Raw genomic sequence first — 25,319 nt, 5'->3', positions numbered from 1 at the left:
ACGTGCGCGCGAGGCCGCGCCCACCTCCCCTCCCCTGCCCGCGGTTCCGGCGGACTCCGCTGCCTAGACGCCGGCCGAGGGCGGTGGGTGAGTCTTCCTGTGCCGGGCGCGCGGAGTGGGGTCGGGGCGCGGCGGCGGCCACCGGGGTGGCAGGACTTAGGGTCACGGGGAGGGGCGGCCTCGATAGGGGGCCGGAGCTGGGTGGGGGGATAAGCCCTCCCGCGGGGACCCTCCTCGACGTGTCCCATCGGGGTCCCCGCGGCGCTCAGCCTGGCTCTGGGTTGGCGGGCCGCACTCAGCCCGCCGCACGGGGTTCGCTCTTGGACTCGGAGACCCCAGGCTAACAGCGTGGGGGTGGGGAGGGATGGATTTTGCCCAGAGAGGCCCGACAAGGGCCGCCGGGACGCACGGCGGGGTAGGGGGGACAGGTGTGAGTACTGGGCTACGGGATGCTCGTAGCAGATGTTGCGCACCTAGGATGGATTCAGGAGCCCCCCCACCCCCAGTTCTCTAAAACCAACTAGAATCTCCAGGGTCTGTCTTGGGCTATGAAAGCCACAGGTGGGAGCTGAGTAAGGCGTGGCTTCGGGGTGCGAGACCCCCGCCTCCATTTCTGCACTGCGGTCCCTCAGTCGTGGGTGGAGCCCGCTGCGGTGGTGCGCACTTGGAAATCTCCAGCCCCTTGGGGCCTCCGGGCCGCCCACCCACGCGCCGTGACAGCCGGCGAGGCCCCGCAGTACCCGAGGACCCCGCTTTGCTCCGCGCTGACACCATCAAGGTCCCCGGAGAGGGGGTGAAAGAAACAGATTCTCCAGAAATTGTTTTTACGCTTCTCACAAAGAAGCCATTCTTACTTGCAAGAGTTGACGGTGGAGAGAAGCAGGCACCGGGAATTGGGGCACGTGGGGTTGAGGAGAAGTAACAGGGAGAGGACAGAGAGCTGCTCCTGGATGCTTGGTCCGGCCCCATCTGCACAGCTTTGTTGGCCTCTTCTTAACAGGCCGTCATGTCCTGGTGAATTTAGCCACTTGGCTCAGCGTCCTTTCCCAAAAGGGAAGATACTGTGTAGTCCTGACACCTGTGGGTTCTTCCAGAGGGAATTGTGTTCGCTGAAGCCCAGCCCCTGCTTACTGGTCTGTGCTGCCCACTCTCACCCTAGGGATGCCCACTTCAAGGAAGGCGCTGGGTCAGGCAGGGTCGCCCAGCTCCAGCATGGCCACGGACACCTGCTGCTGCTCCCCGGCCTCCTTGCAGCGGAGGCTGCCTATCCTGGCCTGGCTGCCCCATTACTCCGCGCAGTGGCTGAAGATGGACTTCATTGCTGGTCTCTCGGTGGGACTCACCGTCATTCCTCAGGCACTGGCCTATGCAGAAGTGGCCGGACTCCCACCCCAGGTGAAATGGCTGACTCCAATGCCAGCTGTCCCCTCCCCACAGCGTGGCCTCACTGTTCCTCAGAGTCTGACCGCGGGCAGAGCAGAAACCTTCGTTTGTTCTGCTCCAGGGGCCCAGGGATCTGTTGATCTGTAATCCCTTAGCATGTGACAGCCCTCACACAAAGATCCAGTTCTGATTGTGCAGCTAGGACCAGCTCCACTTGGCATAGTGGCCTTAACATTTCTGCAGCTGAGTGTGGTGGCTCATCCTTATAATCAGTCCTCTCTCTCAGGAGGCTGAGGATGGAGGATCAAGTGTTCAAGGCCAACTTGAGATACACAGTGAGACTGTCATACAACAAAAGAAAAACAGAACGCCTCCTCAGACGCACAGACATGAGCACACAGACCTTAGAGCAAACTGCAGGCAGCATTCCTCCTCCCACTTCCTCTGGTTGTTAGCACCCTAAGGTCCTAGTTGTGCTGGTAGAAAAATAAATGGCTCCTCTTCACTGCCAGTCCACACGGTAGCTCACAGAAGGGGGGCCGTGCACCTCTCTGTGTGTGCCCAAGTTGACCCCGGGGACTCCTCTGTGCTCGGGCATGGGCGCTCACTGCAGCCTTTCCCCAACAGTATGGCCTCTACTCTGCCTTCATGGGGTGCTTCGTGTATTTCTTTCTGGGCACGTCCCGGGATGTGACGCTGGGCCCCACGGCTATCATGTCCCTCCTGGTTTCATTCTACACCTTCCATGAGCCTGCCTACGCTGTGCTGCTGGCCTTCCTGTCTGGCTGCATCCAGCTGGTCATGGGGCTCCTGCGTTTGGGTAAGTCAGCCTTCCCTCGGTGCTGTGCGAAGCGGCTTCTGGCCTTCTTTGTATCACTGTACGTAGTGGGTGAGCTCAGCCTTCAGCCCCGCTCTATTCCGTACACAGGCCAGCATGCTTAGAGAAGTGTCCAGGAACCTGGGCTGGCTTGCTTCCTCTCCAAAAATGAGAGCCTGGCCCCCAACCCCACCCGTGCTTCCTCTCCCAGCCCTCAGTTACCCTTCTTTCGGAGCCAGGTGGAACATGAATGAACCCGGCTCTGCATTTCTTCTTGGCCACAGGGTTCCTACTGGACTTTGTCTCCTGCCCTGTCATTAAAGGATTCACCTCTGCTGCCACCATCACCATCGGCTGTGGACAGATCAAGGTAGGCTCAGTGCCCACCCGGGCTCTGCCCCTGTGGCTAGTGCTGGTCGGCGCAGGGGTACTTGGGAGAAGGACCAAGAAGACCAAGGCCTGTCCTGGTACTTGGAGCCAGTAACCACATGTTCTCCATGGAGCAAGAAGCTCATGTTGCTTGTGCATGGAGGGGAAGAGGTGAGGGAGGTCCACCTTAATAAGATGACCCTCCTGGGGGTGGTGTTGAGTAAGGGTCAGATTTCACAGCAGGAAGTCTAGGGGGCTGGCTCTTTCTCCTGAGTTTCTACTGGGGAGCCCAGCTGGAGGATCAGACTCCCAGGTCATTTCTCAGCACCAACTTAGTTACACGGCTTCGTTTCTGTGGCTTCTTCCTGTTTGTGTGGTTCAAATGCTATGGCCGTAAGTGTACCAAAATCCACTCTTACAGGGGTATAGCTCAGTGGTAGAGCATTTGACTGCAGAATCCACTCTTACAACTGTCAGCCGTCAGTTACCCAAGGGCGGCACTTACCCTTTGCTGACATCCCTAGAGGACAATGACACTGGTGGCCCTGGCACTCAGCATTCAAGTGAGCATATGCAGGATGGAGCTGTGGGGCCGAGGGCCCCTGATAGCATACTCGGCCACACCCCTGCCTCATGACCCTGTGTCAGCACCCCACATGTCCACAAGGGTTTCCCAAGGCCAAAGGCTGCTCCACTGGCCTGTGTCGATGCAGAATGAACAAACCCAAAACAGGAAGCTATGGATGTGAATGAGGTTAGCTTACTGACCTGTGTACTAGGGTTACCCAGCCCCACAGCCCCTAGGAGACAGGTGTGTCACCGTCCATTCTACAAGAGGAAACACTTATCAGGGCATGGGTGGGTGGGATTTACAATTGATGCAATTTCCCCCCAGACCCCTAGGAGGCAGGTTTGTCACTGTCTGTTCTTGAAGAGGAAACAACTTCTCGAGGGGCGTGGGTGGGTGTGATTTTATGCTTTACGTACACACATATGTGTGGTGGCAAGTCTGAAAACATCATCTTTCATTTCAGTAGCCTAAGTGGTTTTATTTTTTCCTCCCAGGCTGGGAGTTGAACGTCCTTTTGTGTGCTCCTGTCACACGGTGGGAAGAGCTTCCCTGTGCTTTCTTGCTTGGCAACCCTTCTCCCTGCAAGTTTGAAAACCTTGATTAGGTCACACCTGCAATTAACACGCCCAGAACTGAGTCCCATCTGTGTCTGCCTGCCCGCCTCGACCCCCACCTCAGTGCCTGAAGCAGGTTTGGGGCCCTCACAGTGAAAAAAAAAAAAAAAACAAAGCAAGGTTGGGGGTGAAGAGGTGGCTCAGCCAGCACGAGGCCTGAGGGGCTGGAGACCATTTGAGTTTGATTCCCCAGGCCCATGCCAATGGCTGGGTGTGGCCACATACATCTGGAACCCCATACTTTGGGGAGTAGGGACAAAGTTGCTAAGGCTGGTGGGCTCTGTTCACACTGGCTGGCAAAAATCACCCGACCAAGAGCAGCTTGTGGGGGGAAAAAAGGTTTATTTGGCTTACAGGCTTGAGGGGGAAGCTCCATGATGGCAGGGAAAACAATGACATGAGCAGAGGGTGGACATCACCCCCTGGGCCACATAAGGTGGACAATAGCAACAGGAGAGTGTGCCAAACGCTGGCAAGGGGAGACTGGCTGTAACACCCATAAGACCGCCCACAACAATACACTGCTTCCAGGAGGTGTTAATTGCCAATTGCCATCAGCTGGGGAGACTAGCATTCAGAACACCTATGTTTATGGGGGACACCTGAATTAGACCACCACACTAACCAGGAAATCGGGGATGGTCAATGGAGGGGACGCTGGATACTCTCCTGAAGGCCTCGCCGTGCACAGACCTGCACATACACATGCAAAAGGGGGGAAAAAAACGTCAGGAGTAGTTTCTCCTCCCTACCAAAGACCTGAAGTCCATACCGAGCTCCCCAGGGATCTGCTGATCCCTTTATGGTTCTGTGACACAGATTTTTTTTTTTTCCTTCTGGCAGGAAGGCGGTGCCATGAGTAATAGGCAGGGCCCGGGCCAGTGGCAGAGGTGGTTGGAGGCTGCCTAGGCCTCTGGCACCGGACCCCTGACCACACAGTTGTAGAACTGGTTTTACTGCATTTAAGATGGCCAGACTGGCTTTTGTGTCCCCAGGAGGGTAACTTCCTCTCCTGCCTTGAGGGCTCTGAGGGTGGGCCGGTGATCTCTCCTAGGAGCCCTGAGGTAGCCATAGCTGAGCTCTGGGAAGTCCAGGGCAGAACTCCAGGGGTATCTCCTCCAGGACCGGACGGATGGAGGGGTGTGAGGGAATGTGTGTTTGGGGCCCAGCTTCCTCCACAGCTGTCTGAAGGCATCTCTGTTTGAACAGAACCTACTGGGACTGCAGAACATCCCCAGGCAGTTCTTCCTGCAGGTGTATCACACCTTTCTCCACATCGGGGAGACCAGGTACCTGTTGCCTTTGTTTCTGTCCCTCAGATGAGGAAGCTTTTTCTTCCAGAAAGTTCTGGGCTTCCATCTTTATCTTCTCCCCGGGTGGCATGTGTGTTGCCTCACATAGGTCCCCAGAACAATGTCACATCACCTGGCTGTAGGTTAGACATGTAGATGCCCAGGTCAGCCCAGACCAAGAGTGTAATTCTGGCTCAGGGCCTACTTATCTGGCGGGACCTGGAGAGTCAAAGGAGGATCAGACCTCACTCACAAGAGTCTCTCCTAGTGAGGCAGAGGAGCTGACAGAGAACCCATGGGCAGCAGGCATTTCCCCCAATGAGTGATGGAGAGCTGGGGCTCCTCTGGAGGCCCTCCCTCTTTCAGTTAAATACTACTACACGCCCGCCTGCCCCCCCCCCCCACGAGGCAAGCCCAGTGGGAAGCCAGGATGCCTAATTCCCACCTTCTCCCGGACATGATTAGTGGAGCTGGGAAGAGAGCCACTCGCTCGCTCGCTCCCGCCGCGTTGAGTCCTGGGAGGGAGGGCTTGGTAGCCCTCCTGTCACGGTGATACATGACTCTGAGCTCCCAGTCTGGCCCAGGGTGCACCGCCTGAGATGTGAACAGTCTGGAAGTGGAAAAGATGGGTGCAGACTATTCAGGAGAAAGTGCAAAGAACAGTGAGAGAGAAAAACTCACCGAAAGCCCCGGCTCAGAGCCAGGCAGGGCACGGTGGCCCGTTACGACAGAACTCAAGAGGCTGAAGCAGGAGGATGGCTGGTTCTAGGCCAGCCTCTGCAGATCCTGTCTGAAAGAAGCGGGAAGGGCTTAGGGAGACAGCACAGAGGGTAAAGTGCTGGCTGGGCAAACGTGAAGATCTGAGTTAAGTTCCCAGCACCCACTTAAATACTGGGTGTGGTGGTGCACACCAGTGATCCAGCCTCACACTGCTGGGGAAGCAGACGGAGGAGGAGCCTTAGGACTTGCTGCCAGGTTTGCCTAGTCAGGAGAGTAAGCTCTGTCTCATCAAGCCGGGTGTGGTGGCACATGCCTTTAATCCCAGCACTCAGGAGGCAGAGGTAGGGTTGCTGTGAGTTCAAGGCCAGCCTGGGACTACAGAGTGAGTTCTAGGTCAGCCTGGGCTAGAATGAGACCCCCCTACCTCGAATAAAACCAAGAAAAGAAAAGATAGTAAAAAGGTTAGTAAGGAAGATGCCTGACATTAGCCTCTGGCCTCGGCACACCTACACGTGTCCCCGTGTACACACGTACACCCACGCATAAAAGTGAGTATACACATGAACATTATACAAATACTTTTTTTAAAATTTTTATTAACATTTTCCATGATTATAAAATATATCCATCACAAATACATTTTTAAAAAGTTTTTTGAGGTAGTTTTTGTGAGGTACTTCTAGCCCAGGCTGACCCGAAATTCACTGTATAGTCTCAGAGTGGCCTCGAACTCACAGCAATCCTCCTACTTCTGCCTCCTGAGTGCTGAGATTAAAGGTGTGCGCCAGTACGCCCGGCTTTGTATTTATTTATTTTTAAAATGATTTGTTTTAGTTTTTCGAGGTAGGGTTTCACTGTACCCCAGGCTGACTTGGAATTCACTCTGTAGTCTCAGGGTGGCCTCGAACTCACGGCGATCCTCCTACCTCTGCCTCCCGAGTGCCGGGATTCAAGGTGTGTGCCACCACTCCCAGCCACGAAAAAAAATTTTTTAAGTACGTGAAAGTCACAACCAAGCACCAGAAGGCACCAGTCCCAGCAAGACGGGTAGTGACCATCCTCTGTCCACAGGCTGGGTGACGCTGTCCTGGGGCTGGTGTGCATGGTGCTGCTGCTTGTGCTAAAGTTGTTGCGGGACCACGTGCCTCCCGCCCACCCGGAGATGCCTCCCGGAGTGCGGCTCAGCCGTGGGCTGGTGTGGACTGCCACAACAGGTGAGGGCCCGCTGGCTGAGAAGCCATGGGCCATGCATGTCCTGGGCTATAGGTGGCCACCCCAGAGGCCCCTGTGGTTCTCATGTCATTGCTCAGAACATGACTTGAGCATTGGGTATTGCAGGCTCGTAGACCAAGCAGGTAACTCTCAGGCAGAAGTGGTTTTGTTCCCCCAGGAACACTGGGGCAAGCTGGTGCCCACCTCTGGTGGGTAGAGGCTAGGGTACCACTGACTACCTGGCAGTAGCAGCCTCTGGGACCGTCTCTGGGCCACAGTACTGTCAATTTGCAACGCTGAGGCTACAGTATCCCTGTACAACATCGCTGCAGCCAGACACCGACCGACCAGAGGAGTGCTTGCTAGGAGTGAAAGTGCAGCTTCAGGCAGAGCGAGCAGGCCCGAGCCTCGCTGATGCAGGGCCTGGGGGTGGGAAGGGTAGCAGCCATCAACTTCTGAAGGGCCTCTTTTTTGTTTGTTTGTTTCTGGTTTCTCAAGGTAGGGTCTCACTCTAGCTCAGGCTGATCTGGAATTCACTATGTAGTCTCAGGGTGGCCTCAAACTCATGGCAATCCTCATACCTCTTTCTCCTCATGAGGTGTGTATGTTGGGGTGTCCTCTCCTTGTGAGGCATGTAAGTTGGGGTGTCCTCATGAGGTGTGTTTGTTGGGTGTTCTCTCCTCGTGAGATATGTTAGTTGGGTTGTCCTCTCCTTGTGAGGTGTGTATGTTGGGGTGTCCTCGTGAGGTGTGTATGTTGGGGTATCCTCTCCTTGTGAGGTGTGTGCAAGGGGGCATCCTCTTGTGAGGTGTGAGTGGGGAGTGGTTGTGAGGTGTGATTGGGGAGAGGGTGTGAGGTATATGGGGGGAGGAGTGTGAGAGGTGAAGGGGTGGGGGGGAGGTGTGTGTGAGAAAGGGGTGTGAGGTGTGTGTGCCTCAGTTACTTTCCTTTTCTCATCCACACCGAGTCTCACTGACGTCTCCCCTGTGCCCCAGCTCGCAATGCCCTGGTGGTCTCCTTTGCCGCCCTGATCGCATACTCCTTCGAGGTGACTGGATACCAGCCCTTCATTCTGACTGGGGAGACAGCTGAGGGGCTCCCTCCCGTGCGGACTCCCCCCTTCTCACTGACCACTGCCAATGAAACGGTCTCGTTCACGGAGATGGTGCAGGTGAGCAGAGGGCAGAGCCGGCATGGTGAGGCCAGGGCGGCCCCTGCGCCTGGGAGCGGGAACGAACCTCAGACAGGATATAACCTCGGGACACTCCTTTGTCTTCTTGCCTCAAACCCCGGGGTCCCTCCTCCTCTAGACACCGGCAGACAGTTTTGTTTGCTGGAGTCTTCCTAGAATTGCTCTTTTCCAGGGGAGGGTGAGGCGGGCTTCCTTGCGGGATGCATGCACAGTCCAGCTGGGGTGCACGGCTACAGAGAGCGCCCTGCTGGCCAGCCTCCCCCATCCTTCCCTCCCTCTCTGTGGAAGGTAAGGTTGTTCACTGTCACTCTCTCCTCTCAGAATATGGGTGCTGGGCTGGCCGTGGTGCCACTGATGGGCCTCCTGGAGAGCATCGCGGTGGCCAAAGCCTTTGGTAAGATGCCCGCCGCCTCCGCCGCCCCACCATGATGCCTCTGCGGGCTCCCTCCCCCCTTGAGCTCCTGCTCTCCTGTTTGCCTTGACTGCTCTCACTCTGGTGGTTGTCCTTGTGTTTTTTCGAGGTAGGGTTTCCCTCTAGCCCAGGCTGGCCTTGAGCTCACAGCAGTCCTCCTGCCTCTGCCTCCTGAGTGCTGGGAGTAAAAGCATGTGTGCGCCCCCTGTGCATCTGGCTATCGCAGGTCCTGGGGAACAGAACCTTGGTCCTTTGACTCTGCAGGCAAATGCCTTAACCACTAAGCCATCGCATCAGCCCTGTTCTCACTTTTACAATTCGAATTTTAATCTAAGTAATACGTGCTCATGTTTTTAAAAACATGGGGACTGGACATTCCTAATCGGACATCCAAAATGCTTTGAAATCACATTGAGCGCCAGTCTGACACAAGTCACGCTCAGCCAGTGAGATGCACAAGTCTGAAACACTCCTGGCTCCATGAGTCTGGGTGAGAGACATTCAAGCTGTACTGTGAGAAGGGGTCCACGCTGGCAGACCCCGTGTGCTGGTAAACGTGTGTGCATTGTGTGCCATGTGGACCTTCACAAGTGACTGGATGTAGATGCCCCCACTGTGATGAGTGCTAAGCTGGGCAGGTGCCACTGACTGTTGTATGTGAACCCAATGTTGGGATGAGCTGTCTGCTAGCCTTGATAGGGGCACATCACAACTAGGAAGCAGGAAGGTGTATTATCTTTGCTGTTTTGTTTTTCCTCCTACCTTAGCCTCCCAAGTACTAGGACTGAAGGTGTGTACCACCTCACCTGGGTTTATTTTATTTTGTTTGTTTATTTGAGAGACAGAGGCAGAGAAGGAGAGACACAGTATGGACATGCCACAGCCTCTTGCTGCTGCAGACAAACTCCACATTGTGCATCTGGCTTTACATGGGTACTTAGGAAATGAAACCCCGGCCATCAGGCTATCCAAGCAAGTGCTTTAAGATAGCTGATAGCTGCGCCATCATCTCTCCAGCCCTTGTTTTTTTGGGGGGGGAGCAGAGGGGAGGGCGCAGTTTCAAGGTAGGGTCTTGCTATACACCATGCTGACCTGGACCTCCCTGTGGAGTTTCAGGCTGTCTTCCAACTCACAGTGATAGTCCTACCTGTGACTCCCGAGTGCTGAGATTAAAGGTGTGCGCCACCACGTTTAGTACCTTATTTTTATGTAATTTGTTTCATTGAAATTTACGCACACACACGCACACACACACACACATGCATAGATTATATTTATTTTCTTAATTTACTTGAGAGAGAGAGAAAAAAGAAACTTACAGAGATAGAAAGAGAATGGGTGCTCCAGGGCCGACAGCCACTGCAAACAAACTCCAGACACATGTTCCACTTTATGCATCTGGTTTACATGGGTCCTGGGGAATTGAACCTAGGTCCTTTGGCTTTGCAGGCAAATGCCTTAACTGCTAAGCCATCTCTAGGCTGAAAGTTTTCTTTTTTTAATTATTTTTAAAATTTTTTTATTTATTTGAGAGCAACAGACAGAGAGAGAAAGAGGGAGGTAGAGAGAGAGAATGGGCATGCCAGGGCCTCCAGCCACTGCAAACAAACTCCAGATGTGTGCGCCCCCCTTGTGTATCTGGCTAATGTGGGTCCTGGGGAATGGAGCCTTGAACCAGGGTCCTTAGGCTTCACAGGCAAGTGCTTAACCGCTAAGCCATCTCTCCAGCCCTGAAAGTTTTCTTTTAATCAGTAATAATGGATGATCATCAAACACCAACTTGAATAACTACCTCACAAAATTGCTAAAACTGCTTGTTTTCTCCTGCTGGCTCAGCACATACGGTAGGCTCCTCTGCAAGGTGTGGCTTTTATTTTTATATTTTTTATCATTAATATATTAATTTATTTATTAATTTTTGTTTTACTGGGGTAGGTTATCACTCAGGCCCAGGTTGACCTAGAACTCATTCTAGTTCTAGGATGGCCTTAAACTCTCAAACTCACAGCGGTTAACCATTTTAAGGGATTAAGGGTGTGTGCAGCTTTAGGCTTTTAAATTCTTCACTTATTTTCCTTCCTTCCTTCCTTTCTTTCTTTCTTTCGTATTTTGAGGTAGGGTCTTGCTCTAGCCCAGGCTGACCTGGGATTCACTATATAGTCTCAGGGTGGTCTCAAACAGCGATCCTCCTACCTCTGCCTTCCCCGTGCTGGGACTAAAGGCGTGCGCCACCACACCTGGTTCACTTGTCCTCTTCCTGCTGAGGCCTGCAGTTCCTCCTGCTCAACGTGAGCAGTGTGGTGATACGTACCTGCCAACTGGGTCTGAGGCCTGTGCCCTGTGGCTTCCCCTCAAAGCTTAGCTGGCTTATCTTTCTGAGATGACGTTGACTCTCTGCCATCTCAGCTTGTAAGCAGAGAGACTCTCGTTTACAACATTTTCCTCTTCTTAGAGAAACGGTATAAAATATTGAAATGGCAGAGATGAACTAAGCCCCTGTGCTGTCCTGACTGACTGTCACCTGTCACCCTGCCTCTGGATGCTCCAGTACCTGTGCCCGTGCACACGCGACCGTCACCCTCCTCTCTGCCTCTTAGTATTCTTGTACCTGTAAAGTCCACTCACAACTGCCTGCTTGTAACCCTTCACTTCCTCTTAGTGCTCTGCTAGCTATGCTTTTCCCTCTGTTTATAAACTTCCCTGAGCCTCTTAGTTCTCTAGTAGCATTGCTGCCCTGTTACTAATTGCTCACTGTCCCTCTTAGCACTCTTAGGGTCTCACTGTAGCCCAGGCTGACCTGGAATTTACTGTGTAGTCTCAGGGTGGCCTTGAACTCATGGTGATCCTCTTACCTCTGATTCCCAAGTGCTTGGATTAACAACGTGCTCCACCGTGCCTGGCTCCTCTTAGTGCTTTTTTAATAAAATTTATTTATTTGCAAACACACACACAAGAGAGAGATGGAAGAGAGACAGATAGAGAATGGGTATGTCAGGGCTTGTAGCCACGGCAAACAAACTCCAGGTGCATGTGTCCCTTGTGCATCTGGCTCATGTGGGGTCTTGGGAATTGATCCTGGGTCCTTTGGTTTTGTAGGCAAATGCCTTAACCGCTAAGCCATCCCTCCAGCCCCTCTAATACTCTTTTTTTTTTTTTAAATTTTATTTATTTATTTATTTGAGAGCTACAGACACAGAGAGAAAGACAGATAGAGGGAGAGAGAATGGGCGCGCCAGGGCTTCCAGCCTCTGCAAACGAACTCCAGACGCATGCGCCCCCTTGTGCATCTGGCTAACGTGGGACCTGGGGAACCGAGCCTCAAACCAGGGTCCTTAGGCTTCACAGGCAAGCGCTTAACCGCTAAGCCATCCCTCCAGCCCCCCTAATACTCTTAATGGCTGTGGTGCCCTAATTGACCATTACTAACCATTCGCTGAACTTCCTAGTACTGTAATAACGGTGCTGTTGTGTTGAGCTCTGTGTGTTCCTCAGCGTACCAGTCGTTATGCCACCCAAGTGGCTATTACTGTCCACTCCACCTCCTAGTGCCCCAGTACCGTGAGTCACGCAGGCACACATAAACCATCCACTCTACCTCTCGTAAAGCATTTCAGATGTTTGTATTAGGCACGCTCATTCTCTATGTGCATCAGTTACTTTCTCATTGCTGGGACAAAATTCCTGACTGGCTGCAACTTAGGGAAGGAAAGAGTTTTAATTTAGATCACAGTTCCAGAGGGTAGAGTCCCTCATGCCAGGGAAAACATGGAAGGAGGCCAGCATCATAACATCACATGAGCAGGGAGGAAGTGGAGACCAGCAAGTGGGGGCTGGGCCATAAAACCTCAAGGCCCGCCCCCAGTGACACACTTCCTCCAGCAAGGTTGCCTCCTAGAGGTTCCTCAGCCTTTCAGAAGAGTAAGTACTCTGATACGTGAGTGTCCAGGAGGCAGAATTACATTCAAAGCACCACACTACCTGTACGCTTTCAGTGTGCTTGACATGTCTGCAAACAGTGCCATGCACAGCAGCAAAGTAGATTGTCATTGTACGTCCGGTCACAGTGTCCCTTGTCTGTTCCCTTCAGCTTCTCAGAACAACTACCGTATCGATGCCAACCAGGAGCTGCTGGCCATTGGTAAGAAGCTTCCAGGCCCAGTGCCTCTGTCTCGCTGAGTGATGCTTGTGATGAGTGGGGCCTTTTGAAATAGCATAGACCCGTTCTCAAATATCCAGAAGGTTCCATTAGCCCCAGGAAGAGGGAGCTCATCCTAGGTCTGCTGTGTGCCGTACACCCTGAGGTCTGTATCTGTGTTCTATGCTGAGGAGCACCTGGAATGCTGCGTCTCAGGAAGGGAGCTGAGGGTGTGGACAGGTTGCCTCTCAGGTGAGTCTCCCTGTCCTGAGTTCTCCCTCCAAGGATCCCCCAGGTGGGTCCCTCAGGGTCTGTCAGGGTCCCATGAGCTGTCTTATATAACTATTCTCTAAGACCATAGGAAGAATTTGTGTATTAGTGTGGTGTGTGTGTGTGTGTGTGTGTGTGTGTGTGTGTGTGTGTGTGTGTTTGAGGCAGGGTCTCACTCTACCCCAGGTTGACCAAGAACTCACTGTAGCCCCAGGCTGGCCCTGAACTCATGGTGATGTTCTGATCCCAGCCTCCCCAGTGGCAGGACACTGACGGGCAGATGCAAACTGTACAGGACGTCCAAATGGGAGGGACTGTCCCCACTGACGGAAGCACAGTCGTGGTCTCTGACTTGATACCTGTAAAGAGTGAGAGTGACCCTGAGTGCCCCTGTCACTGCGAAGCCTCTGCCAAGCCCTCCCCAGTCCCGGCCTCTCCCTCTCAAGGATGTGTGCTGGGCTGTGTGATACCCGAGGGCCTTGAACCTGTGGAGCACTCCCTCCAGGACACACCTTACGGGGTGGGGACACTAGTCATTGTGAAGAGAGACAATGGGTGTACCAGGGCCTCCAGCCACTGCAAATGAACTCCAGGGCCATGTGCCCCCTTGTGCATCTGGCTAACATGGGTCCTGGGAATCGAACCAGGGTCCTTTGGCTTTGCAGGCAAACACCTTAAGCCATCCCTCCAGCCCTGTTTTGTTTATTAAAGCAGGACCTCTGTGGCCCAGACTGTCCTTGAACTCACAGTGATTCTCCCACCTCAGCCTCCGAATGCCAGAGTTGAAGGTGTGCTGGGACAAGATTTACCTTAACCCTAGAACTAGAAGTGGGGATGTAACAGGCCAGACACCAATGTGAGCAAGCATGATAAAGATTTAATTTCCATTCAAAGGGGAAAGTGTGGGGGGGGGGAGGGAGGGAATTACCATGGGATATTTTTTTATAATCATGGAAAATGCTAATAAAAATTTAAAAAATAAAAATAAAATAAATTTTAAAAAGATTTAATTTCCAGCCGGGCGTGGTAGCACACGCCTTTAATCCCAGCACTCAGGAGGCAGAGGTAGGAGGATCACCATGAGTTCAAGGCCACCCTGAGACTACATAGTGAATTCCAGGTCAGCCTGGGCTAGAGTGAGACCCTACCTCGAAAATACAGGAAAAAAAAAAAAAAAGATTTAATTTCCTTCCCTGGAAGACCATAAAGTACGAGAGGTGCGCAGATAGCAACTCATTCCCGACATTCCCTTTTCCAGCCAGCTGGGCCTTCCTGGCCCCTCCCATCCCTCTAGTCCTCCGATGTCCCTGCTTCTCCCCATAAGCCTCCGTTTTCTCTCCAGGCCTCACCAACGTGCTGGGCTCTCTGGTCTCCTCCTACCCGGTCACCGGCAGCTTTGGCAGGTGAGCAGCTGGTTGTTAATTCTCCGTATCTTGAAGGAGCGCCCGACCCAAGGACCCTTTTCCCCTTATCGCACCCTTTCCCCATATTTCACGTTTTTCTCATTCTCTCCCCCGTCATCCACCCCTGCTCCTCTGTGCCTGTGTCCTCAGGGGCATGGTCCCCACAGCATGCTTTATTTAGAATTAGGAAGTTCCCAGCCCGTGGATTACTCCTGGCATGTTGGTGGGGCTGAATTCCCAAGAGTAAGTGGGGATAGAATGGACTGAGTCTCTGCCCTGATGAACTGGGTTTGTGGAGAAGCCTTTCCTAAATTCTGGAAGCAGAGATGGGGGCCCGGGGGCTCTATGGATGGAAGAGCAGGAGCACTTCCCAGAAGTAAGCAAAGTAGGGGTGATCTCAAAGGACTCCTGTTCGCTGAATTGTATTCTTTAAATTTTTTTCTGATTTATTTATTTATTAGAGAGAGAGAGAATGGGCACACCAGGGCCTCCAGCCACTGCCAACGAACTCCAGGTGCATGTGCCACCTGGTGCATCTGGTTTACGTGGGTCCTGGCGAATCAAACCTGGGTCCTTAGGCTTCATAGGCAAGCGCCTTAACCACTAAGCCATCTCTCCAGCCCTGATTTGTATTTTTATAATCAGTAATAAGAAGTGTATATTAGAAAAAATAAAACAGCAAGCTGACTGTCCTAATTTACTTTGCCTGCCGGGCTCAGCCCATCCACCCCACTCCCAGCTCTGGTTTTGTTTTTTTTTTTTACTTTTTTTCCTAAATTTTATTTATTTATTTGAGAGTGACAAACACAGAGAGAAAGACAGGTAGAGGGAGAGAGAGAGAATGGGCGCGCCAGGGCTTCCAGCCCCTGCAAACGAACTCCAGACGCGTGCGCCCCCTTGTGCATCTGGCTAACATGGGACCTGGGGAACCGAGCCTCGAACCGGGGTCCTTAGGCTTCACAGGCAAGCGCTTAACCGCTACGCCATCTCTCCAGCCCCCAGCTCTGGTTTTACTGGCAGGTCAGCTGCACATTGTAGCATGGGGACAGAGACACCTTTCAGCCACCAGGGACTGACAGTTCCTCTCTTGCCTTCCAGGACAGCTGTGAATGCCCAGTCAGGGGTGTGTACCCCAGCAGGGGGTCTGGTGACTGGTGAGCCCTCCACTTTCTCTTTTCTCTTTTTTTAAATTGTATTTATTTATTTGCAAGCAGTGAGAGATAGATAGAAGAGAGACAGGGAGAAAATGGGCACGCCAGGGCTTCTAGCCACTGCAAACAAACTCTAGACGCATGTGCCCCCTATGCGGGTCCTGAGGAATCAAACCTGGGTCCTTTGGCTTTGCAGGCAAATGCCTTGACTGCTAAGCCATCTCTCCAGCCCCTCCACTTTTTCTTTTTAAATTTAATTACTTGTTTGAGAGAGAATGAGCACGGAGGGCCTGCAGCCACTGCAAACAAACTCTAGACACATGCGCCACCTTGTGCATCTGGCTGACATGGATACTGGGGAATTGAACCTGGGTCCTTAGGCTTTTACAGGCAAGCGCCTTAACTGCAAAGCCATCTTTCCAGCCCCTCCACTTTCTTTTTCTTGGGCCAATGCAAGGAAATGGTGGCAGAGGAAAGGAGCTCATAGTTAAAGGGGTGTACCTCAACGTTGTCCCCCAGCCCCACCACACCCTGACCCAAGCTGTATCACTTGATGGGTGTCTGGTGAGAACCCCCGCCCCAAGCTCCCACATGACCCTGCCACCCCTCACAGGGGTGCTGGTGCTGCTGTCACTCGACTACCTGACCTCACTTTTCTACTACATCCCCAAGTCCGCTCTGGCCGCCGTCATCATCATGGCCGTGGCTCCGCTCTTCGAGGCCAAGATCTTCAGGACGCTGTGGCGGGTTAAGAGTATGTACGTGGACATCCAGAAGCGGGCAGTGCCTGGCATCGTGTGTGAATGCTAATGCAGGTTTTACCCCACGGCACCACTGTACGTCGCAGCTAGGAAGTGACGGTGTCCCAGGAAGGGTCACACAGAGCGCTAGGAGATGGCACTGCTGGTGGAGGTGGCCGTCCGGCTGGAGCTGGGCTCCAATGCCTACAGAGCCAAGTCCAGCCCCGAGTGGAGACCAGCAGGCTTCTGCCTTCCCTCCTCCATGTCCTCTCCTGCGGGAGACCAGCAGGCGCCCCATGCAGCCTTGTCCCAACCCTAGCTGCTGACTCAGGGGACCAGCACTTCCTGGCAGGGCATCAGTCTGTGGTTTACTGAGGTGTAGGAATGCACGTGGTTTGGTTTCTTCCTAATTCGCTCATCAGATGGGACTGTGGCTGGCTTTATCATGTGTCACAGCCTTCTTTGGAGTTCTGCAGTCCATCCTGAAGACAGCCTTGAAACCCATTGATGTATGCGTGTGGAATATATTAGATGCTTCCAAGGGAAACTGAGGCTCAGGGAAGGTAGAACATGTCCGCACTGCCAAGTTGGGTGGAATTCCAGCCAAGCCCAGGAGTCACAGGATCCCCTCCTGCCCCTTGTCAAGCATTGTCCCTTTCCCAACTGCCCACCTGCTCCTAGAGTCTGGTCCTACCTTGGCAGACAGGGACCCAGTGCTCTTTCTCGCATCTTGGCCTGTGGGCCAGCTGTGACCCGCTACAACTTCTATTTCTAAGTCACCAGACCCTCCTCACCAGAGATCTTGGCCCGAGGGAATGCTGCAGTTCTGTGCCTACCACTGTTAATTTAAGCATGGGAGAAACCAGGGGGACAGGTGGGATCTTGGGGAGAAGAGAGCGGCCCTGAGCTGACTTTTCTGCCAGGGCTGGATCTGCTGCCCCTCTGCGTGACATTCCTGCTGTGCTTCTGGGAGGTGCAGTATGGCATCCTGGCTGGCACCCTGGTGTCTGTGTTCATCCTCCTGTACTCCGTGGCCAGGCCTAAGACCCAGGTATGCCCAGGACGAAGTGAGTATGGGCAGGGCTCCTGGGATGCACATTCCTGTGTCCTACAGTTACCCAGGCCACGGCCGCACACCCCTGTGCTCCGCTTGTACCAGGGCATCCTGCTTTTGAAGGGCAAATCCTTCCAGAAGCCGCCGTCTCCCATCTGCCACCAAGGCTCCCGCTTCCCTTCTTCCCCCCAGGTCTCAGAGGGGCCGGTCCTTGTCCTGCAGCCGGCCAGTGGCCTGCACTTCCCTGCCATCGAGGCCCTGCGGGAGATGGTACTGAACCAAGCCCTGAAAGGTGCGTCCTCCAGCTTAGGTGGGCAGATGTCAGCATGGAAGATCCCCGAGGCCCTGTACCGTGGCCCTGGCTCTGTCTGGACCCCACAGCCCAGCCTCATTTGTCAGGGAGACACTCGCCTGCTCTCAGGACCATCAGGGTTGGGGCATCATTGAGCATGTCCCTGCACACAGGACTGTCCCCAGTGGGCTGTAATTTCATGGTCTTCCCCACTGTCTAATCAGCACAGGCCCAGTGCCCATGCATAGACATGAGGACATGTTCCTTCGTCCAGAGACTTGACTTTTAGAGGAACCTGGTGCCTCTTGGCCCTAGGAAGGAAACAGCTTTCTCCAGACAGTAACAGCATCAGACCCTACCGTCCTGGCCCCACTTAGTGCTGAGGAACAGTCCCCTGCTGGCCACACTCCGCCCCTTTCCCGGCTCCAGAGCCCACGAGTTCTTCTGTGCCCAATGTGATGGACTTGGCCTGTCCCCCCAGCAGCCCCGGCGCGCTGTGCGGTCCTGGAGTGCACTCACGTCAGCAGCATCGACTACACCGTGGTGCTGGGCCTTGGGGAGCTCCTTGAGGACTTGCACAGGCAGGGTGTCAACCTCGTCTTCGTCGGCCTGCAGGTAGGTGCGCCAGTGTGCCGCCCGAGAGACAGGCAGTGCTTGGAAGAGCGGCCTGCGTGCAGAGAGGCGCTGAGTTCGGTTGCTCCTTCAGAATTGGAGCTTTGCCCGGAAAGTTCCTAACATGCCACAGGCAGCGTGACGAAGCTGCAAAGGGAGAGGGGCTGGGAGAGGCAGGCTATAGGATTTTGGAGACGGTGGGAGTTAGCACACCGTGGCAGAGCGTGGTGGGTCACCAAAGCCAGAGAGGCTTCAGTTTTCCTGAAGAACAAAGGTTATGTATTGCTTTTTATAAGTTGGATTTTGAGGAGGGAGGAGAGTTTCATACCATGTGATTCAGCTACATGCTAGGATCCACAGGGCCATGGGAACTCAGGAAGGCACTAAATAGGACTCACAGCCATAACCCAAGTGGCCTTTGTTGTTCTTGGTGATAAAAGGGTTGGTCTTACTTTTTCTGTTTAGCCTTGGTTCTTGGTAGCAGGACTTCTTGAAGTGACCACATCTGTTATAACAGTATGGAGGGTCAGCAGCCCTCCCTGTAGCCCCGAGTTAATGTGACATATGTGGCTACATGCTATGGTATGGGCCTATAGTCCTGGTACTTGAGAGGCTGAGGCAGAGAAGTACCATGTAGGCAAGGCCAGGCTGGGCCACCTAGCAAGTACCAGGCCAGCCAGAGCTATAGAGTGAAACTATCTTTACAAAAGAAATGGGCTGGAGCAATGGCTTAGCGGTGAAGGTACTTGCCCATGAAGCCTAAGGACCCCATGTTTAACTCTTCAGATCCCACGTAAGCCAGGCACACTAGGTGGCACAGGTGCAAGGTCACACATGCACACAGGGTGGCACACACACCTGGAGTTTGATTACAGTGGCTGGAGGCAGTGGCGCACCAGTTCTCTGTCTGTCTGTGTCTCTCATAAAAACAGGCCAGTCTGTTGGGCTTCCCTCAAAAAAAAGAAAAGAAAACAAGGAAAGAAACACTGGAACACTGGGTTGGCGATGCAGCTCGGGAGGTAGATTGTTTGCTTAGTGTTGATGAGGTCCCAGTTTCTATTCCCAGCACTAAATAAACTGGGTGTGGTGTCTAATGCCTGAAATCCCAGCACTGGGGAGGTAGACACAAGAGTATTAAAATTTCATGATGGGCTGGAGAAATGGCTTAGTGGTTTAAGGCATTTGCCTGCAAAGCCAAAGGACCCAGGTTCAATTCCCCAGGACCCACAGAAACCAGATGTACAAGGGGCACATGCACCTGGAGTTCATTTGCATGGCTAGAAGCCATAACCCATTCTCTCTCTGTCTTCTCTCTCTCTCTCTATCTATCTATCTATCTATCTATCTATCTATCTATCTATCTCTCCTTGCAAAAATAAAATTTAAAAAGTTCAAGATCACCCTCAGCTATATTGTGAATTTGATGTCAGCTTGATCTACATGAAACCCCATCTCAGAAACAAACATAAAAGCGAAAAAAAAGCAGCTGGGCTACAGGTGTTGGTGGCGCACGCCTTTAATCCCAGCACTCAGGAGGCAGAGGTAGGAGGATCACCATGAGTTCGAGGTCACCCTGAGACTACATAGTGAATTCCAGGTCAGTCTGGGCTAGAGTGACCCTACCTTGAAAAACAAAAACAAAAAAAGCAGCTGGGCAGTGACACATCCATCCTATGGACCAATGGCCTGGTCCCTTGTATCAGTCACTTTCCATTAAGACAAAATACCTGGCCAGAAGCAGTTTATGGAAGGCAAAGGGTTTAATTTGGTTTACGTTTTGAGTAGGCGTTTCATGGTGGGAAAGGAGGCATGCTGGCACCAACATCACATGTTGCCTTGGCAGGCCAGAAACAGCAAAAAGAGAAGCAGGGCCTGGGCTACAAGGCCCTTCCCCAGCGACACACTTCCTCCAGCAAGGCTCCTCCTCCTAAACTCCACAGCCTTCCCAAACAGCGAGCCTATGGGAGCATCTCACGTTCAAGCCATCACACCCTCCTCTGACTATGGCTCTGCATGCTCCTGACCATCTGAGTTCTGTGTCTGTCCCTCCAAAATGAACAGGGAGTTGTGTTCCCTGCCTCGCTTTCCTGGGGTCAGTGCTGGCCCATGTCTGCTGCCTCACTGTGCTTAGTGCTGGGGACTGTAGTCAGACACATCTGATGCATGGCTTAGCTTCTGGCCAGGGTGTGCTCTGTGTGTGTGCTCTGTGTGTGTGCAAAGCGTTCCTCTTCATGGTCCCTGGAGACCCTTCATAGTGAAACAACTCCTCTAACGAGCCCTGGGCCCTGGAGGGGAAGCAGTGTCTTACTGTGACACTCTGAGCAGATGTGTTCTGCCCTGGATTAAAGCGTGTCTGTCCCCCAGGTGCCTGTGCTCCGCACGCTGCTGGCTGCGGACCTGAAGGGGTTCCAGTACTTTTCCAGCCTGGAGGAGGCAGGTGGGTGCTGGGAACGTTCTGAAGTAAGCTGGATGGGCCAGTGTGGTCAAGATTGGAGCCACACAGAGTTGAAAGAGCCTTGACATGGGGAAAGGGTGGCTGTCCCATGTCCCTGAGCACCTGCCCTCCTCCACACAACCTCCCCCCCCCCCCCCCGTGCTTGAAAACCTTGCTATTTTCTTGTAGAGAAATACGTGCACCAAGACCCAGGGACCCAGCCATACAACATCTGCGAGGACTTGGTCCCCGAGCACAAAGTCGCCCTGTTGAAGGATTAGTGGGGCTGGTGACGGGTGTCCAGTGCTGGAAGGTCTTCTGGAAGGTTCTTGTCACTGTGATTTGATGCCGATGCCGCCCAGTAGACTCACCAGTGTGGAGAAGCTGAGGAAAGGCAGTGCGGTAGCCCCAGGAGAAGCTGGGAGCCGCGGTGGCCTGTGGTCCCCAGGTGGGACTCTGGTGTCTTCTGAGGCGGTTGGATTCACTTCCCAGCTCTCCCTTGGGCATGAACGTTTTAGGGGTAATGGCTCCAAGCGAGCTTTCTCTAGAGTGACAGGCTGAGCAATCCAGGAAGGTGCAGTTGTGTGCCCGGCTGGGAGAGGCACCCTCACTGACCCTGGCACTTGCCTGGATCCAAGTTCCTCCTTGGAGTCAGGCCTGGCCTGGGAGTCAGGGAGAGTGGGCACCTCAGACGTGTGTGACCGTGGTGCAGAGTCTAGCCATGTCTGAAGAAAAAACCAAGGTGTGCCAAACGATGTTGCGTGTTTAAAAGTAACTGTTTTTAAATGGAAATTGTAGCTCTTGTGTTTTTTGTAAAAACCAGAAATGTTTTTAAAAATACAGGAACCCATCCCTCCTGTGCACTGTTGTGGTCACCCCAGGTCCCCACCCCAAACGCAAATACACATGTCTGTCAGCATGGGCTTCTGTCTGTGGTTTGACATGGACTGGGATCATTTCATACATGGTGCTCCGTGCCCACGCCTCACGCAGTCATCTGCGTGGCTTATTTATTGTGGTAATAAACTGCATTGAAATAAATTTTTGATGTCAGTGTAATATTTGGTCCATGCATGTACTAATTTATCTGATAACCCTTCTCTTCAACGTGTGTGTGGATGGTGGACTGAATTATGCTGTCTCCCCAAAAGCCATAGGTTGGAGCCCTAACCTCTGGGGCACAGGAGTTAACTAGTTAGGTGAAGTATTTATTGACCCTTATGAGACACAAGTTGATTTAAAAATAGGTTATTTGGGGGCTGGAGAGATGGCATAGCAGTTAAGGTGTTTGCCTACAAAACCAAAGGACCCAGGTTTGATTCCCTAGAATCCAGGTAAGCCAGATGTACAAGATGGTACATGCATCTAGGGTTCGTTGGCAGCGGCTGGACACTCTGGTGTCCTATTCATTCTCTTTCTCTGTCTCTCTCTCTCTGCCTCTCTCCCTCTTGGGTAAATAAAAATATTTTAAAAACAGGTTATTTGGGCTGTTCAGAGTAATGGGCTGAGAAAACAGGCTCAAGTAGTCTTGAATATGGGATTTAGTTTATAGATTTTAAACAAGTGTTAAAGGCAAAAGAAGACCCCACTTTTACAGGGGTGTTTATGGGGAGGGAACGACAGCCACTGTCTTCTTCGTAACCCATGTTCTCATGAAGTCATCTGTGAGTTATTTACTGTGATAATAAATGGCCTTAATATACAAGGTGTTAGCTGGGTGTAGTGGCACACGCCTTTAATCCCAGCACTCGGGAGGCCAGAGGTAGGAAGATCATCATGAGTTGGAAGCCACCCTTAGACTACAGAGTGAATTCCAGGTCAGCCTGAGCTACAGTGAGACCCTACCTCAAAAAAACAAAAACAGGGCTGGAGAGATGGCTTAGCGGTTAAGCGCTTGCCTGTGAAGCCTAAGGACCCCGGTTCGAGGCTCGGTTCCCCAGGTCCCACGTTAGCCAGATGCACAAGGGGGCGCACGCGTCTGGAGTTCGTTTGCAGAGGCTGGAAGCCCTGGTGCGCCCATTCTCTCTCTCTCCCTCTATCTGTCTTTCTCTCTGTGTCTGTCGCTCTTAAATAAATAAATAAAAATTAAAAAAAAAAGTTTTAAAAAAAACAAAAACAAAAATACAAGGTGTTGGCAAGGGTGGTGGCAAATGCCTTTACTTCCAGCACTTGGAAGGTCCAGGTAGGGGGATCACCGTGAGTTCAAGGGCACCCTTAGACTACAGAGTGAATTCCAGGTCAGCCTGGGCTAGAGCCAGACCCTACCTCAAAAAAAAAAAAAAAAAAAAAAACAGAATAAGTAATATACAAGGTGTTTGGGGCTGGGGAGGTGGCTAAACGGATAAGGCACTTGCCACGGAAGCGTGAGTACCCAGGTCTGCATATCCAGAGCCCACGTAAAGCCGCACGCTAGTGTGGGGTCTGCAGTCCCAGCGTGCCTCTGCGTACATGACGCAGAGGTAGGAAAGCTGCTCAGAAGCTTGGCCAGCTAGACTGGCAAATGCAGCAGCGAAAACGAGAGACCCTGCCGTGAGCGAGGTGGAAGGTGAGGACCAACTCCTGGACTTGTCCTCAGACCTGCACGTGGCTGCGCTCTGTGGTATCCACACACTCATGCATGTGAACGCATGCACCACACATCATCTACTCAGCGCAAAAAAAAGAAAAAAAAAGTTTAGACCAAGCCAGGTATGGTGACACATAACTGTAATCCTAGCCCTCTGGAAGGAGGATTATGAGTTTGCAAAGCCTTGTCTGAAAAAGGGGGGAGGGTGCTGTGGAGATGGTTCAGTGGTAAAAAGCACTTGCTGTGCAAGCCTGGTTATACGTTCAGACGTCCAGCACGCACATGAACTGGATGCAAGTGCACATGTGTCGTCTGTAATTCCGTCGCGCCTACGACAGAGCCAGGAGAATCTGGACAATGGTGGGCCTGCTAGCCTGACATTTGCAGTGGCAAAATAGCAAGTGAGGGCTGGAGAGTTAAGCAGTTAAGGCACTTGCCTGCAAAGCCTAAGGACCTATGTTCAATCTCTCTCCACGGACTCTGGCTGCTAAATCCAAGGCCCAGAATTCAGTTACTCCTCACAGTGAGCTGTTGGCCAGGGAGACCCATGAGGTCTCCAAAACAATGCAGGCCATTGCCAAAACACTTGATTACCTGCCAGAGCTAAAAGGTAAGATCCTATTGCTGAAGACACCATAGGCTGCGGTCACAGAACATCAGAATACCACACTGAGGGCGAAATGGAAACTAGCTCCCCCCTGGCTAGCCCTCATAGCTCGGGAGAGCCCTATCGGATCTGTCACAGGACCAGTCACCAGCAGCATGAATAAGCAGGGACCCTGCAGACTACACAACCAACCAGCCAGACAAGATGCACACACTTGTATAATAGTGACATGCAGCCTCTACAGGTAACCAACTGTTCTCTGATTGGATACAAGGCCTGCTCAGTGGGAGGGACTCATACCTGGTACTGGAAAACAAGTCAGAATCCAGAGTCAGGGAAAAGAGAGCTGGCATACCAAAAATTTCCTAAACAACTCTGCATACCCCCTTCAACCCAAATAGCTCTCACACTTGGTTGGAAAATCTGTTTTGTTTTACAGATGGTAGAGAAAATGGAGGAGAGTCTAGACCCACTGATAAGACAAGAAGATAGCCAACTGCCCACCATGAGACTTTCCACATCTGCCAGGGGCCAGGAGAAATTGCAGAGGAAGTGATGTCATGAATACTGCTCTTACTGCTAGCCTGACAACCAAGGCGATGGTAACAGACACTTAGGATAATAAAAACCTATGTAAGCAGAAATCCAGAGACTACAAACAAGTCAGCACTAAAACAGACTGCCAACAGGTCTGCTGTGGCTCAGGGAACTTTGCAGAAGGGGGAGGAGGGGTAGAAAGACTGTAAGAGCCACAGAGTAGATAGGAACACCCAGAGGCATGGTCCCCCCACTACCCCACTACTGAGGCCTTTATAACCCCACAGTGACTATCATGACCCCGCTCAGGAGAGGCCCTCAGGGTCATGGGAGTTGGGGTGAGGGGACAATAGTGGATAACCTGCAATAATATATATAAAAGAAAATTGTTTAAAAATATCTGTTTGTTTGAGAGCGAGAGGAAGAAAGGGCATGCCAGGGCCTCCTGCTGCTGCAAACAAACTCCAGACACATGCACCACTCTGTGTGTTTGGCTTTATGCAGGTGGGTGCTGGGGAACTGAATCCCAGCCTACAGGCTTTGCAAACAAGATCCTTTAACCACTGAGCCATCTCCCCAGACCGTCTTCTGCTCGTTCTTGGGGCAAGGGTTACTGACACAGGCGCTTGCTGACTTTTGTGAGCCCGGGCAATTCCCTGGTCTCTGCTCCCCTTTGTGGGACGGGGGTGACAGTCACACGTGGCCACGCCCAGCTGTTACATGAGTTATAGAAATTCAAACTTGGGCAGTTTCGGCCCCTCTCGGCCCCTAAGGCTTATGCAGGACTCACACTTAACCCCTGAGCCATTTTGTTAGCCCTCTGCCCTATTTTTTTTTCTTTTCTTTTTGTGGCTTGAGGACGAGACCCAGAGCTAAAACCTGGAAGGCATCCACTCTTCGACTGACCCTTGCCCTAAGTGCTTTGTTCACACCCAG

The 25,319-nt window shown here is 52.6% G+C and overlaps 1 protein-coding gene across 2 annotated transcripts; it reads left to right on the top strand.

Annotated features, from left to right (window-relative positions):
• The first annotated feature begins 57 nt into the window (after window positions 1–57).
• Window positions 58–21,714, top strand: Slc26a11 (solute carrier family 26 member 11). 2 transcript variants are annotated; one of them, XM_045159807.1, is made up of 17 exons: window positions 58–87; window positions 1,160–1,395; window positions 2,011–2,203; window positions 2,485–2,570; window positions 4,964–5,043; window positions 6,838–6,980; window positions 7,974–8,149; window positions 8,492–8,564; window positions 12,670–12,720; window positions 14,330–14,390; window positions 15,489–15,544; window positions 16,155–16,295; window positions 17,205–17,332; window positions 17,528–17,627; window positions 18,109–18,242; window positions 20,604–20,676; window positions 20,863–21,714. In XM_045159807.1, the coding sequence occupies exons 2-17, from the start codon at window positions 1,162–1,164 to the stop codon at window positions 20,952–20,954; spliced, it is 1,821 nt and encodes a 606-aa protein (XP_045015742.1). In that variant the 5' UTR covers window positions 58–87; window positions 1,160–1,161; the 3' UTR covers window positions 20,955–21,714. The 2 variants fall into 2 exon arrangements, with proteins under 2 accessions (XP_045015742.1, XP_045015743.1); XM_045159808.1 differs by lacking the exon at window positions 58–87 and having other exon boundaries at window positions 920–1,395; window positions 18,112–18,242.
• Window positions 21,715–25,319: the final 3,605 nt, after the last annotated feature.

Source organism: Jaculus jaculus, chromosome 9, assembly GCF_020740685.1.
Source record: "Jaculus jaculus isolate mJacJac1 chromosome 9, mJacJac1.mat.Y.cur, whole genome shotgun sequence".
NCBI lineage: Eukaryota > Metazoa > Chordata > Mammalia > Rodentia > Dipodidae > Jaculus > Jaculus jaculus.
Note: the sequence above shows the minus strand (reverse complement) of the source record. Positions and strands in the feature narration are given on the sequence as shown.

Excerpts from the sequence above, each read along its gene's own strand:
- Slc26a11 (XM_045159807.1), top strand. The coding sequence starts at position 1,162 with ATGCCCACTTCAAGGAAGGCGCTGGGTCAGGCAGGGTCGCCCAGCTCC. Across the intron at positions 1,396-2,010 it reads TGGCCGGACTCCCACCCCAG|TATGGCCTCTACTCTGCCTT; the intron begins GTGAAATGGCTG and ends TTTCCCCAACAG. Across the intron at positions 17,333-17,527 it reads TGGCCAGGCCTAAGACCCAG|GTCTCAGAGGGGCCGGTCCT; the intron begins GTATGCCCAGGA and ends TCTTCCCCCCAG.